Source organism: Corvus kubaryi, unplaced genomic scaffold (assembly GCF_017639235.1).
Source record: "Corvus kubaryi isolate FWS band 111438036 unplaced genomic scaffold, C.kubaryi_AGA036_p1.0 66, whole genome shotgun sequence".
Classification (NCBI taxonomy): domain Eukaryota; kingdom Metazoa; phylum Chordata; class Aves; order Passeriformes; family Corvidae; genus Corvus; species Corvus kubaryi.
This window is the reverse complement of record NW_024582054.1, coordinates 7423386-7437303: the sequence shown is the minus strand read 5'-3', so window position 1 is coordinate 7437303 and position 13918 is coordinate 7423386. Positions and strand designations below refer to the sequence as shown.

General features: G+C 41.0%; 1 protein-coding gene across 1 annotated transcript; it reads right to left on the bottom strand.

Moving 5' to 3' along the window:
* Positions 1-951: 951 nt before the first annotated feature.
* GJD2 (gap junction protein delta 2) lies at positions 952-6030 on the bottom strand. Its single transcript, XM_042047769.1, has 2 exons — positions 5699-6030; positions 952-5019 (listed from the first exon to the last, which is right to left on the bottom strand). Exons 1-2 carry the CDS (start codon positions 5767-5769, stop codon positions 4176-4178), a joined length of 915 nt encoding a protein of 304 aa, XP_041903703.1. The 5' UTR covers positions 5770-6030; the 3' UTR covers positions 952-4175.
* Positions 6031-13918: the final 7888 nt, after the last annotated feature.

Here is a 13918-nt window from a genome sequence, read left to right as displayed (position 1 = left end):
CCCACAGAAAGCAAAGTCTTGTCATTAAATTCATGAAGAACCAGACCAGACTCTAAGCACTGAAAACATATGCCTGTGTTTTCCTCATATGACCCAATTTTTAAATTCCTGTTTCTATACATGCACACCAAACAAAAGCTTCTAACCTGTTTTGCTGAAGGAGCAAGGAGAAACAGTTATATTCAAGCAAAACTAAGCCAGAAGGATGCAGGCACAATGTCCACCTGGTCCATCCTCTTGCCCTGGAAAAACTGTATTCTTTTATATATGCACGAAAATAATTGTTCCCCACATTTAACATTTCATGTACGTCTTTTCCTATGGTTCTCTACATAGCAGCAGCTTTGTCCTACCCTAGTAGGTATAATGCAAGACAAGCATTGCACCCACTTTGAACATTCTGAGTGTTTCTGACTTCTTTAGCATAAAACAGAGTAAAATCCACCTGACCTCTTCTGCGATTCATTCATCTCAGTTGATCTCTTTGTTCTTCTGTTTTCCCTTGTAAAAGCTGAAAACCCTTATATTTCTTCAAAGTCAGAGATCTATAAAATGAAACTCTTTATGGGAATAGTGAATTCAGCTTCCCCATGTAAAAATGCGACATGTAAAAATGCAGCTAGTTTTAATCATGAAAAAAAGGTCCTATTTTTTAAAATATTTTTTCATAGGCTCGCATTGTATCTTATACATATCTGGTGAAATGGTTCATAACTCCTATGTAAACAGATTTTGAAATTCACACAGGTGTGGAAAGCACAAGATCAAATATATAAAAATGAAATGTCTTTTTTCATGTAAGTTTTTTAATTTCATGAAGCTAATAGCGTATTAGATTCTATTGCAATTTTCCATAGGAGCTTAGTGAACACAGCATTTTTTTTGCATGTATCGTGACATATAATGTTGTCCACCAGTGCAAAACAATGTAAACAATGAACAAAACAAACATTAACTCGATTTTCATTTTTAATGTCTGATCCTTACAGAGATGTCAATGGTGAGACTAATTTATTTCACTGAGGCAGGAGCAAGATCTAAGTAGCCAGTAATGTGCCCTTCAGCTTCATATTCACTCAGTTCTGTTCAGTTAACAGACTTTTCCATTGCTGTGACAATTTTAAAGCATTTATTCTGTAAATGAATAGTCAGCTTTCATGCAAACAGGCCATTAGCATTAATCATATGATTCTCACATACATTGACAAAAAAAGTGTTTGCTATATTTCTCTTGTCCATGACAAATGAGTAGTTGGTAAGAAATGAAAAATAACAATTTAAAAGGAAGATTAGAACAACTGATCTCTTGACACATTTCATCTCTCATCTGAACTATGAGAACCCATATTCCAAGTATGGAGGATGATGTTTCTGTTGATCAAAATATAAGTCTTTGCCTACTTTATCACTGATCCTGTTACGTAAATTAGCATTTACATTTCCTGATATTCTTCTCTTTGGGTTCTGAAGAATCCCAGTTTACTGGAGTACAAATGTGCAACTACATAAAAATAATTAAATGAACTGAGTGATTTGCATTGACTAATATAAACAGATATTTCCTAAATATTACCTTAGAATTTTAAGGTATTAAAATCTTATAGCTTTCAAGACATGCACCTTCACTAGAGTTTGACTGGAAACTGCTATGCAGCCACTGGAAAAACCTGCATTAGGGCTTCTGCCTAACACAAAATTATGACCTGAACCAAAGCCCAATGAATTCAGTACAAGTTTTGCTCTTTCAACTTTAATTTGCACTGGATCAAGCCCTTTGCATAAAATCTCCCATTTCTTCAACATTAAAGGAGTGCTTATGACTGCCAAGGAATATTTTTCCTTTCAATATCTGTTCAAAAAGAGATTTTGAAAACCATCCCAGGACTCTGCAAAATGAAAATCAGACTTGGATTTGTGTGTTAAATAACAATCTTCGGAAGCTTGTTATTTTGCAGATGGAAATTTTAGCTGCCATGTTGTCCTTCTAAAAATAACATGCAGTTTTCCAGTGAGCATGCAGTCAACTAGCAATATCAGTGTGCGTTTTTATCACAAAGAATCATCTGAGAAATCCATCTTTAGAGGTTTCTGTAATCAAATCAGGAAAACTCTAAGACTTACACATAAAGAAAAATATTTTTTAAATCTTTAAAAACATGACACATCTCAAAATCCTTTAATGTTTCACAGTGGAAGAAAAAAGACAACAGATGAATGCGATAATGGATAAACTATCTAAGAATTAATCTACATTTTTTAAAGTGAAAATGCTGGCAAACGACAAGAATGGAATGTTAAGGTATTTATTGTAAGCCAAGAGGAAAAGATTTATATGCATCATCTCCAAGCCAATATATAATAAAATCCATTTTCAGGCTTGACATAAAATACAGTCAAAAGGCCATTTGTGACTCTGAGCCCATGTCTCCTTCTTATGCTATAAAGTACCCCCAAATTTTCCAGCACCATTTTGGCCCTTTTCTTTAAAGGGCAGATACTATTTAGTTAGAAATGCACTTGTATGTTTTTTAGTCCTGATCCAACTCCTACTGTTGCCAGAGAAATATTTTCTGTTGAATTCAGAACGAATTTTAAAAATGATAAAAAAAGTCAAACTTAATATTCTATTATTTATTAAGATAATTGCTGTTAACAGAGGTTCATTTGAGACTGCCTCAGTGGCTTACCAGTAAGTTGATGGGACATGAACGATATATTTCTTAAACCAGCTGTAAGGCAGAAAAGCTGAGGTTACTATTTGGATTCCCTGACGAAAAGCTGCAATTGTTTCATTTATAGGTAAATGTATTCTGGCTATTCCTAGAGTGACCTTGGCAGCCAACTGTGTTGCCCTTAGTGTCAGCAGAAAGAAGGCTGTTGGTGTCAGTGGACTTTGGATCAGGCTTTAAAGACAGAGCAAGCTTGCTTAAGGAGGAAAACAGACATAAAAAATAGTCCTGATTTCCCAGGTTTTATCACTTAGAGTTTAGAATACCAATAAGACATTTTAAACCCTGAAGAATAGTTGTTGTAAGTCAATTATTTTGACCCTGTAAGTTTTTTTACAATTGTATACAAGAATAAAGAAGAGCAAATCTCTCTGGCTTACAGAAAAAAAAAAAAAAAAAAGGCAAGTACTTTATTTATCAATATATACTTTAGCTGCTTTTTACACCATTGCAATGACTAAACAAATAGCATAAAATAAACAAAGGAGAGTATAAAATCATTTCACTCCAGCTGGTATCCCAAAACAACCTTTTGACTAAGTACAGAGTTAGATGTTTCAAGTATGGCACTTATATGAATAAGAGCAGAGAGAAGATGATATATTCGCAGTTAAATGCAATGAACTCTCTTCCTTTGGTATGTGTGTCATCATAGGTGATTGTAGGTAAATGCGTATCTTGGCTGGCATGAACCAACTCCATCTTATTTATGCACCTATTAGGGAATCAATCAAAACCTACCGATATATTCTGCAGATCACAACTAATGCAAGATGATTAAGGTCTCTGGTGTGTGTGTGTGTGTGGACAGGCAAACAAAAAATGGCAAAATTATATTCAGCATTTATTTTTAGCATGACTAATTGATGCACAAACCATGAGAGAAAATAGCTAGTAATACACACCAGGACTACAGTCTGTGATTTAGACAAACAAAATAAGACATCTGTGAGATACGTGAACGCAGGTATCCTGATTGAGCTGTGGTTAGATTCCTTACAGTGCACTTTTCCTCCTTTTAAAACATGCTTATGCCTGCACATTGCAACAGTGTCCCCCACCCCACCCCGCCCCATATAGAGTATCCTTGCAGAGTTTTTGATATGAACATTCTACACATTTACAACAATTAGTCAGACAGTTCAAACTGTAAACATCCTAATGACAACCAAAAAGCTGCTTCACTGACAGATAAAACCCAATCATTAGAAAGAAAAGTAGGAATAATAGTAGCTGTGCTGTAAGGCTAGGTCAAGCATGGTTTTATAGCTGTTTTTTCAGTCTTTTATGTAGTGCTGCATTTTGCAGCTAGTTCAGTAAGTGCAGATCCAATACCTTAATGGCTTTCTTGGTGGTTTGATAAAATGCTTGCCTAAGCAATGTACCTTTCTCTAATGGTATCTGGGTCTGTTCCACCTGGCACAGTGTTTCAGTTCTGTCACAGCCTCACACATAAGCTGAGTCACTTGACTGAGTCCTGCCGAAGTTAGGCATGCTCATTCTTGGCAGGTCCTTATTTCTGATTTCGTATATGGATTTCCTTTTTGCCTGTACTCCTCTCACTGCCATTTTGATCTTTCTCCAGCCCAAGTGGTTCAGTTCTGCCAAATTAAGCACCACACAAATCCCACTGACAGCAAACATGAATACCAAGAATACAGTCTTCTCAGTGGGTCTAGAGACATAGCACTCTACTTCTTTAATGCAAGGGTATCTGTCACATTCATACATGGAAGGGACATTGAATCCGTACAGAAAATACTGTCCCACTAAGAATCCAATCTCTAGGGCATTTCGAAAGACCACTTGGATGATATAAAATCGAGAAATGCCTTCTTGCCTCCTCATCTTTGATTTTGTAGTTCTGATAGCAGGGTTGGGGATTTCCTTCACTTCTAAGCAGTCTGGTTCTGCTTCTTTGGTGGAGTTCTCAGTGTTTTGCAGCACCCCATTGACAATCGTGTTCTTGATTTTCTTACTGTCCTCACGCTTCATTGAATCCTGGTCCCTTTCCAAGGTAAGGAAGACAGTGGAGTACCTCCGTTCCCTTTGTTTAGCAGACTGGTGAACGGAGTATGTTATGAAGCACAGGCTGGGAGTGCACACCATGATGATCTGGAACACCCAGTACCTTATGTGAGAAATGGGGAAAGCCTGGTCATAACAAGCCTGGTTGCAGCCTGGCTGCAGCGTGTTACAGACAAACATCGTTTGCTCGTCATCGTACACCGTCTCCCCTACAATGGCCACAATGAGAATTCTGAAGATCACCACCACGGTCAGCAGGATCCTGCAACAGAGAAGCCCGTCAGTGCGCGCCGCCGCCGCGCGGCCGGGAGCTGTCCAGTGCTGACCGGGCCCCCGCGCCGCGGCACCGCGGACCGGCACCGGCCGCGACACAGGCACCGGCCCCGACACAGGCACCGGCCCCGACACAGGCACCGGCCCCGGCAGCTCGAACCGGCCCCGGCACCACGAACCGGCCCCGCTCCCGCGCGGGGGGCGCGCAGGTTGCGCGGCGTCGCCTCGGCGCGGCCGTGTGCCACAGACCGCGGGCGGCGGTCAGCGCTGGCCCCCGCCCGGCCCCTTCGGCGGAAAGGCGACCACACGGGCCCTGGGGCCCCCGAGAGCACGGCCGGGAGCGGCGCGGGGCTGCGCCGGCAGCGGGACCCCGATGGCGGTGGGGTGTCCCCGACGACCGTCCGGTGCCCCGTGGATCCTCGGGCACAAGGACAGCGGCGTTTGCGGTGTCCCCGCGCCTCGGAGCCCCGTGCCGCATATCGGCGTCCCCAGCACACAAACACACACACACACAACACACACAAGCGAGCTCCAGGCACACCCGGAAAGAGCCCGGCCGAAGGGCACCGCGCAGCCGGGACCCACCGCGCGCCTCCGACCCCCCGGCCGGCCCTCTCGGACAGGAGGGGATCCCCCCGTGCTCCCCGTAGCTCCCCCGCGACCCTTACCTCCCTATCATAGTAGAATGCTGCTGCACGGCAGCTTCCAGTAGCCTCTCTAGAATAGTCCATTCCCCCATCGCTGTTCATCCGGAGACAAAGACTTTGGCAAGCGTGGGGGATCTCTTCACTTCTGCTTTTTTTCACCCCTCCTATTTTTTTTTTTTTTTTTTTTTAATTTTTTTTTTCAGAGGGAGGGAAAACCAACAGAAGAGCAGCCCGTGTCTACCGCCCGCAGTCCGGTGGCGGGAGGGCGGCTGGAGGTGGCAGCCCTGCAGAGGGTTCCCGGCTCGGCTCGGCTCTGCGGGGCTCGGGGCCGCTCGGCGGCCGCCACCGGCCGGGCCCGCTCGGCTCGTGGCGCGGCGCGGCGGGCGGACCGGCGGCGTGGAGGGAGGAAGGTTGGCTTTACTGTCTTGCTGTCTCTAATCTGCCTTTAAGTAGTCTCCGCTTGCGTCACTGACAGGTTGGTGGAGAGCAGCCAAAAGCAGCGCTCGGATTTTCTCATTTTTATTATTCCGGGGAATACAAACAAATAAATGGAATAAAAATAAATGAAATAAATAAAAGGATGAGGAGGAGGGAGGACGGAGGAAGAGCTGGCCCGGCAGGCACGAGGCTCATTGTGCAACCGAGTGCCTCCTTGCCGGAGCGCCCCGGCCGGGCACCCGCTGCCCCGCCGCCCCCGCCAGCCGGCACAGCCCGCGCTCCGCCCGGCAGCGCAGCCCCGCCGGCACCGGGCGCTGCCCTCGGCTGCTCGTCCGAAACGCTGCTCTGCGGCGGCAGTGTCACACCGTGGCCCGCCCAGCCACGGGCGCCTGCCCGGGGGTCTCCAGGGGTTGCTGGGCTTTGCCTCTCTCCTAGAGATCAAAACAGCGGTCTCCAACAGAAGTGACCTTACTTGTTAGAGCTGCTAACCCTTGGAAGATACTTGACTCAAAATTGCATCTTTATTCTCCCCTGATCACAGTTATAAGAATCACTGAAAAGAAATAAAGCTCATATATAGCCATTTCAGAGAATTCTGAGAGTAAGGTTGTATTTATGCTAGAAAAGACACCAAATCTTCACACAAAGCATCTCTAAACAGTAAAAGAAAAAAGTATCTTGAATAAACCCCTGCATTATAATCAGTCCACATATTTTATTCTCATAAACAACTGTGTTTAAAACAGTTTTTTTTCATTTTACAGATACCCTTACAGACTGTACCTGAAACATCACCAAACATTTCCACACAAAACATTGGTACCAATTGGAATTGACTTCTCCAGTGTAAAATTTATTCTTGTATTCTGTATATTTACAAAAAAACCAGGTAAACCTTCACACCTGTTCAACTAATCTCATTAAAGAACAACGTCAGAAAAATTCCTGTCAGTTTTATCATAATATTCCTACCATCAAACTCAGTAAAATCAAATTCTTTCTGAAGCAGAGCTGCACAGGCCATAGTAAACAGTGTAGTCTTTTTTTTTTTTTTCTTTGCAGCTCTCTCATGAACCAATTCCATTTCATATTAAAGATGTTAAGTGTTTTCTGAATAAATGGAACCATGCTTCATCTGTGCAAGAAGGCATCTGTATGCTTTAGACACACCAAGGTTTGCTGTTCCTTCATTTGGACTATGCAGATGGACTCTGCTTCACGTGATACTGGGTCACTTGACTGACTGAATTAGGAAAGCGTCAAACAAGAGATGATCAATGAATACCTCTGCACAGAAATTTGAAGATTTTTATTCTCTCTCAGTCAAGGGTCTTTGGCTTTTTGTATATAGTTTCTAAAAATTGCTGCTGCAACAACACCAAAGCTATAAAGAAGTTGGAGTTTGGTTTGTTTTGTTTTAAAAGGACTGTGGTATCTATCCAGCTACCCTGACAACTGAGTGTCTCATATAGATTGAAATCTGTTTGGAGATGGATCTGAAAAAGAGAGAAATCAAAGCAGTAAGGGAAGGAGTAATGCCTATGTAGAAGGAGAGAGGGCGGGGAATATGCTAAGAAGCTAATGATGATAATCCTATTTAGCACACCAAACCAAGGGAAAACCCATGATTGAAGTTACTGAAGAGAGAAGATTTTGGTTCATAGATAAATGACAGAATGTCTACAAAGGAAAGCTGTTCCCTGGTACTGGGATAGAAAACCCATTTATCTGAGCTTTTAGGACCCTTAAATGCAAAGGAATTACATTCTGATTGTATCAAACACTGGTCTACAAATTAACAGTCAGTGCTTGTGAAATATCATAATGTCAGTGAAATATCATAAATGAATGCTGCAAACATATAAACATTGTTATTACATTGTTTTGGTTTAATTATGGTTTAAAGTTAAATTCTTTCAGAGCTTTTTTTACAGGAGTTGCATCTCATTCTGGAATACCTGACTGCTCCTTTTTTAGCATACACCACCCCGCAACCATATTCAGATGCAGGATACTTGGCCTTCCTCTTAAGAAAGCTTACAAGACTTCAGACCTTGGTGAGTTTGGAAAACAAAAAATTCAGTGAGAGTCTCTTTCACAAGGCCAACATTCATGTAAAGTGGCTACAAATTTCAAAGGAAGTTGTTATATCTTGAATTTACATGTATGATTTCTGAAGCTATGAATTTCTGTCCTTAATCTGAGGCCTGTCTTGCTGTCAAAATAGAGGTAATAAGAGTCAACATGATGTTCTCTGAATGTTTAACACAACAGTGGAAGGTGTATGAACAATGCGATTGACTGCATTTCCATTATCCTATATGTGAGTAACGGCAACGTGGGGATTTATCTGACAAATTGTCTAAATCACAAAGTGCTCAGACTATGTATAGTCATAACTGTAAGTTGCAGAGGTAAGAAGATTTTCAGCTTCTAAAGGTTCATCTCAGTTTTTACACCATTCCCTTGAATGCTTCAGCCTATGGTAAAGCCAGGACTTGCAGAGCAGCAGGCTGCCAAGGATGCTGTGGATGTGTATTGCACGGTGTATATATTCAGATTAGAAAACCATGACTACATTTAATTCACAAACATTCAGGATTATCAAAGCTTCATATCTCCTAGTTTACAAAGAACCATTTCCAGATGAAGCAGCAGTAACAGTTTGCAACAGGGCCAGGCCTGTCTTGTTCAATATTTTTATCAGTTGCATAGAAAGGAAATAAAATCAGCTTGCTATTCCACACACCAGCTTTTGGGTGGTAGGGTGTATTTTTGTTCCTCTTGCTTTGCAGCCAAAGAGAATGAGTATTCATTCAGTTCAAATTCAGTATAAACTCTGTCATACCTAACAGGATCTCAAACAAGCTTTACAAAAAGAAAATTCAGTCTGCATGTGTTCAAAGATCCCAGTGCAGCGATATTAATTTCTGAGCAATAATATAGACTAAGTTGATCTTGGATTAGGTCTGAAGAATGAGACTGTATGTGTCCTCAGTTTGAAGCCAAACTGAGGTTAATCTGTCTGTAAGAAGCTGTAGGCCAGATTCTCTCTAAGAAATCCAGCCCTTTTGCCCTGATCTGGTTTTGTAAAGGGTCCGGAGAGCAATCAAATGTTGCAGGATGCACATTCATCCAGGATGGAGCAGAACAGACTGAGAGCAGAGCTGACACATTTGGCTTGTCTGTCAGACCCCCTGCAACCTGGATGTGGATAACATGACTGGGGCAGGATGTGGTAGCCACATGGCCCGTGCTGTGATACAGTGTGCTAAACAGCGTTATTCCCCTCCTTCGTTGCTTTCTCTGCTGAGGTTTACTAATGTAAAAACACAATACAGCTCTGATAAGAGCCTTCTGCACTTACTGCCTCCTTTTAAATTGATACATTCATCCTAAATTTATTCCAAATATTTTACCTTAAAATAAATCGAATCAATTATTAGTATTATCCCAACAATCTACAATGCAATTTTTTGCAGCTGTTTGCAGTGGATCCATCATTACAGCAAATGAACATTTGTTATGTTTATATTCTAAAATTTCATGGCAAATGATTGTATTTCATTGTTATATTGTAAACTACTGTTTCCACCAACTGTAGCAAACTAGAAGCAAAGAAAGAGCTTTAAATTAAAAAAATATAGGCTATTAATAAAGAAAACAATGGGGTTTTCTTTCAGAAGTTTTTGTGAAAAGTCATGTTGCCCTATATCTGTATAATATATAATGCGACTGCACTTTCTAACTAGTGTCACAAAAGAGAGATCTTTCAGCACTGCTTTAATAAAACATTAGAACGTTCTTTGGAAGACTGATATGATAAATACTTCGTTTCTGATAGTATTTGGTGTAGTCCATGAAATCTAAGTCATTAGCTACTAAACTGAAAATGCCTTTTTAAGACCTCTCATAGCCATCTGCTATGCTCTGTTTTCAGTTGGTGCCATGTGTGTATTAATGAAATGATTGCATCAGATTAAATCTTTTATTCATAAAATCATCTAGGTCATCTGCTTCTACCTACACTTTCTCTCTCAATAAAATGTGCATTTGTGTGTACGTTCCCTCCCCATTGTATGAGTACAATTCTAGCTGCAGTTAGCTGCTGTATGTAGATCTTGATAAAAAATCCCTCTCTGTGTCTTTTTCTCAAATGAATTTCCCTCAAAAGGCAACTCTAGTATATCACAGCGGAGAAAGTGAATTTTTTCTGCAGTTTTAAAAGTAATGACTTCCCAAAAGGTACAAGATTTGGATGTACTAATGACCTCAGTCTTTCGCAAGAGAAAGCAACATTTCAAGAATACTCATTTTGCTGCCAAGAAACGGGTAGGACACTCTGCCCATCCAGTCAATAGTGTTTGTGTCAAAGCTGTCAATGGCAGGCACTTGTGGGGTCCTTGTTGTGAGCATGGAATAGAGACTGCATTTATATGCTTCATGCTTGACAGTAGCAGTGTCAAGCACACAGAATTCAGGGCTTCCTGTACTGCAGGAACAGACAAAACACTCAGTTAACCTAATAATCGAATTAAGACTCTATCATGCATCAGAGGTTCCTATCTATAAATGAAGATTGCTATAAATGAAAAGTCGTTCAGGAAAACAATGTATGTAATCAGTGAAGAAGGAATAAATCTGTGAATAGTCATGAACTTTGAAGTGAGGGTTCATAAGTCATGTTGAAGTTCCATAACTATTCTTGCAAAGGGTGGGGGGCTACCAAAAGAAATATTCACAATGGGGGCAGGTATTAAATAAATATACCACAGTCTTCTGAACTAAGGTAATTTAAAAGATCAAAATGTAACTGCTTTACCTAGAAAACAAATTTTAAGTATTATACTTTTCTAGTTACAGAATATTTTATTTCCTGACAGAAAAAATCACTGAAGTTTTATGGGGCTCTTGTAAGGTGTCCGCAGGGACCTTTCAGTGCACAAATTAACAGATCAAATCAATTTCCGAGGAAATAATTTAGATCTATATACTGAATTAAAATTGCATTTACTTCTGGCAGGTTTACAGCTCCTAATGCAGCAGCACTTGAACTTCTTGCAAACTCTGATTTATTTGCAGACAGGCTGCAGCCAAGAGAAGGGAAATATTATTGAAACAAATACTTATGAATTGACAGGCTCTGCAAAGATATACAAAAGAAGTAAAATATTCTAGTGACCAGATCATCTGCTGCCAGTCTATTGAGTTTCCCTTCTGACCCTCACCAATCTCAAAAAAGCACTCACATTGTGCTAAATCATCCAAACATCCATTAATGCAATTTCATGGATTATGATGGCTTAAGTGTAAATTTGTGAGCCAATCTTATGTGCCTTTCAATTTCAGCTTTCTTTGAGTTTTCATATACACTGATGAAAGAGCCTTTCAAAAATAACTTGGACAGAAAAGAGTATGAAGGATTCCACTATAAACAGATTTAGTACACATTTTAAGGATGCAAAAAATATCTACATACTAATATATTTAATTCAATATGGGAGTGAAATTTTTTCACCATTGAACAAATGATTTTATTCCTTGAGTCTATTCTTTCAAAGATACTTATTTCAAAATATATGTAGCCCAATATAACTGATTAGGGCATTGTGCTAAAATACCAGCCGATTATACAGCCAGCATGCCAGAGCAAATGCAGAGTATTGTGAGACTCAGTTTGGCAAACCCTATTTTTTGGTTTTCCATCAAAATTTCCATCAAATTTTTATCAGAAGAAATATAATTAAATTTCACAGTAATAATACCTTTTAAAAAATTTATATTATATCATAATATCTTCATCATGTGGTAGTAAATTTTCATTGTACTAATGGCAATTCCCACTGGCTTTAGATGAGCCAGAATTTAAAAACCTTGAAGATATTATTTACACCAGAATATTTTAAAATTTCCTATGGCAGAATATGAATTATGAAAAAGTTGTGAATGCTTCAGAATACCCAGAGCAACAAAAAAATAAGATCCAGTAATAAGAAAAGAGTCAGCTATAATGGAACTCCTGCCAGCATTTTGATGCGTCTCCTATTCCATACAAAAAAAGAAAATAAACTCTGAGAAATCATGCTTCAGTATTTCAGTATGAATGCATTGCATCAAGCACCTTTTTCAGTGCTACTGCTTATCTCTGCCCTGTCTACATTTGTCTTCAACCAAAGGCTGAATCTCTGTGCTCCCAGCTGCTTTCAGTTCAGTGACATGATTTACTGCAGAGTTCTTTTCCTTTGTTTTGATTGCTACACCACCATATGTCTTCAGTATTCCTGGTGCCCCTCACTCCTGTTGTCTCCCTCGCCATCTCACCAGCCACAGAAGGGAATTCACATCACATTAAAGCTTCCCTTCAGAAGCCAGGCTGAAACAATCTCTTGAAATAACTAGGGCAGTCAAGTGATTGACTTGAAAGTAAAGTATGTCAGTGAACGGGAGTGAAAAAGCAGGAGCTCAGTAAGAAATGCAGAGGGTTTTTAATCCTTCTGTGATTCAAAGATTCTGCAGTTGTAATAAAAATTCGTGAAATATATTTTTTATTAATTCTATACAGATACATGAGGTATAAATGCATACAAGCCATATTCATGGGTGCACAGATGTTTGTATTAAAGCATGTGTGTCCTGGCTGGGGAGTCCTATGCAGTGAGACAGAAGCTGTTGAGGGACAAGGTGGATCAAGTCAGGATGCAGAGCTGAAAGCCATCCAGCTGGATTTGGACATCACTCAACAAGAGAAATGGCCAGCACACTACCCCTACTCTGAGACATGGATGGTAGCAAGTGTTCTGTGGGGGTGGCTGGACCAATTGGCAGAGCAGAGGTAAATGTTCTGGGCTACTGAATTTTGGCAAAACATCACTGCCCAGGTAGAGAAGTTTGCTGTAAAAGTACACCGTGAGATGCACATGTACCCCGGAGTCGGGCTACTGAAGAACACCACAATGGACAGGTAGATTGGGCTGCCAAGATTAAAGTGTTTCAGGTGGATCTGGACTGACAACATAAGGGTGAATTATTTCTGGCTTGGTGGGCCCACGACACCTCAGGTCATCAGGGAAGAGATGCAACATCCAGATGGGCTCATGACTGAGTGTGCTAGTTTGAAAACAAACTAGTGGGAGACACCAAGTCAGAATAACAATTTAATAGGGAAATAAAAAGAGGGGGAAAGAAAAAAAAAAACAATAAAAGCGGATAACACTGGGTTAAACTGACAGAGTTAGGATACAACCTGGCACCCTGTTAGTCAGGGTGGTGGCTGCAGTCCTCCCAAAGTGGTGATCCTGTAGAAACAAAGGGTCTGCTCCTCCTCAGAAGGTCCAGTGGTAGCTGTGTAGCTCCTGTCCTCTGGAAATCCAGTGGAAAGGCGTTGCCTCTGGTGGTCAGAGTCCCAGATTATATCCAGGATGGGATGCTTGGTTCCTCCCTCTGGGTGGAGCATCTCACAATGGGATGATGAGTCATGAGGCCAAGTGTTGATCAGGCTCATTAACAGAAGATGGTCCAGAGGGAGTTATCTCTGAGTCAGGCGGCAGGACAATGATGGGCAATTAACAGAAAGATAGTCTGGGGGGAGGAGGCAAGGAAAACACTGCCCCACCTGATTTCAACAGCTCATGAGGATGGTAATGGAATACACTGCAACCCAGGACACTGAGGGGTGGACTTAACCATAGAAAATATCTCACAGGTTATCTGTAACTGTGAAATATGCACTGCAATCAATCAGGCCAAGTGGGTGGGCATCACCCTGTTGTGTGGGGGCTAATGGTCAAAATAAGCATGGGGAGG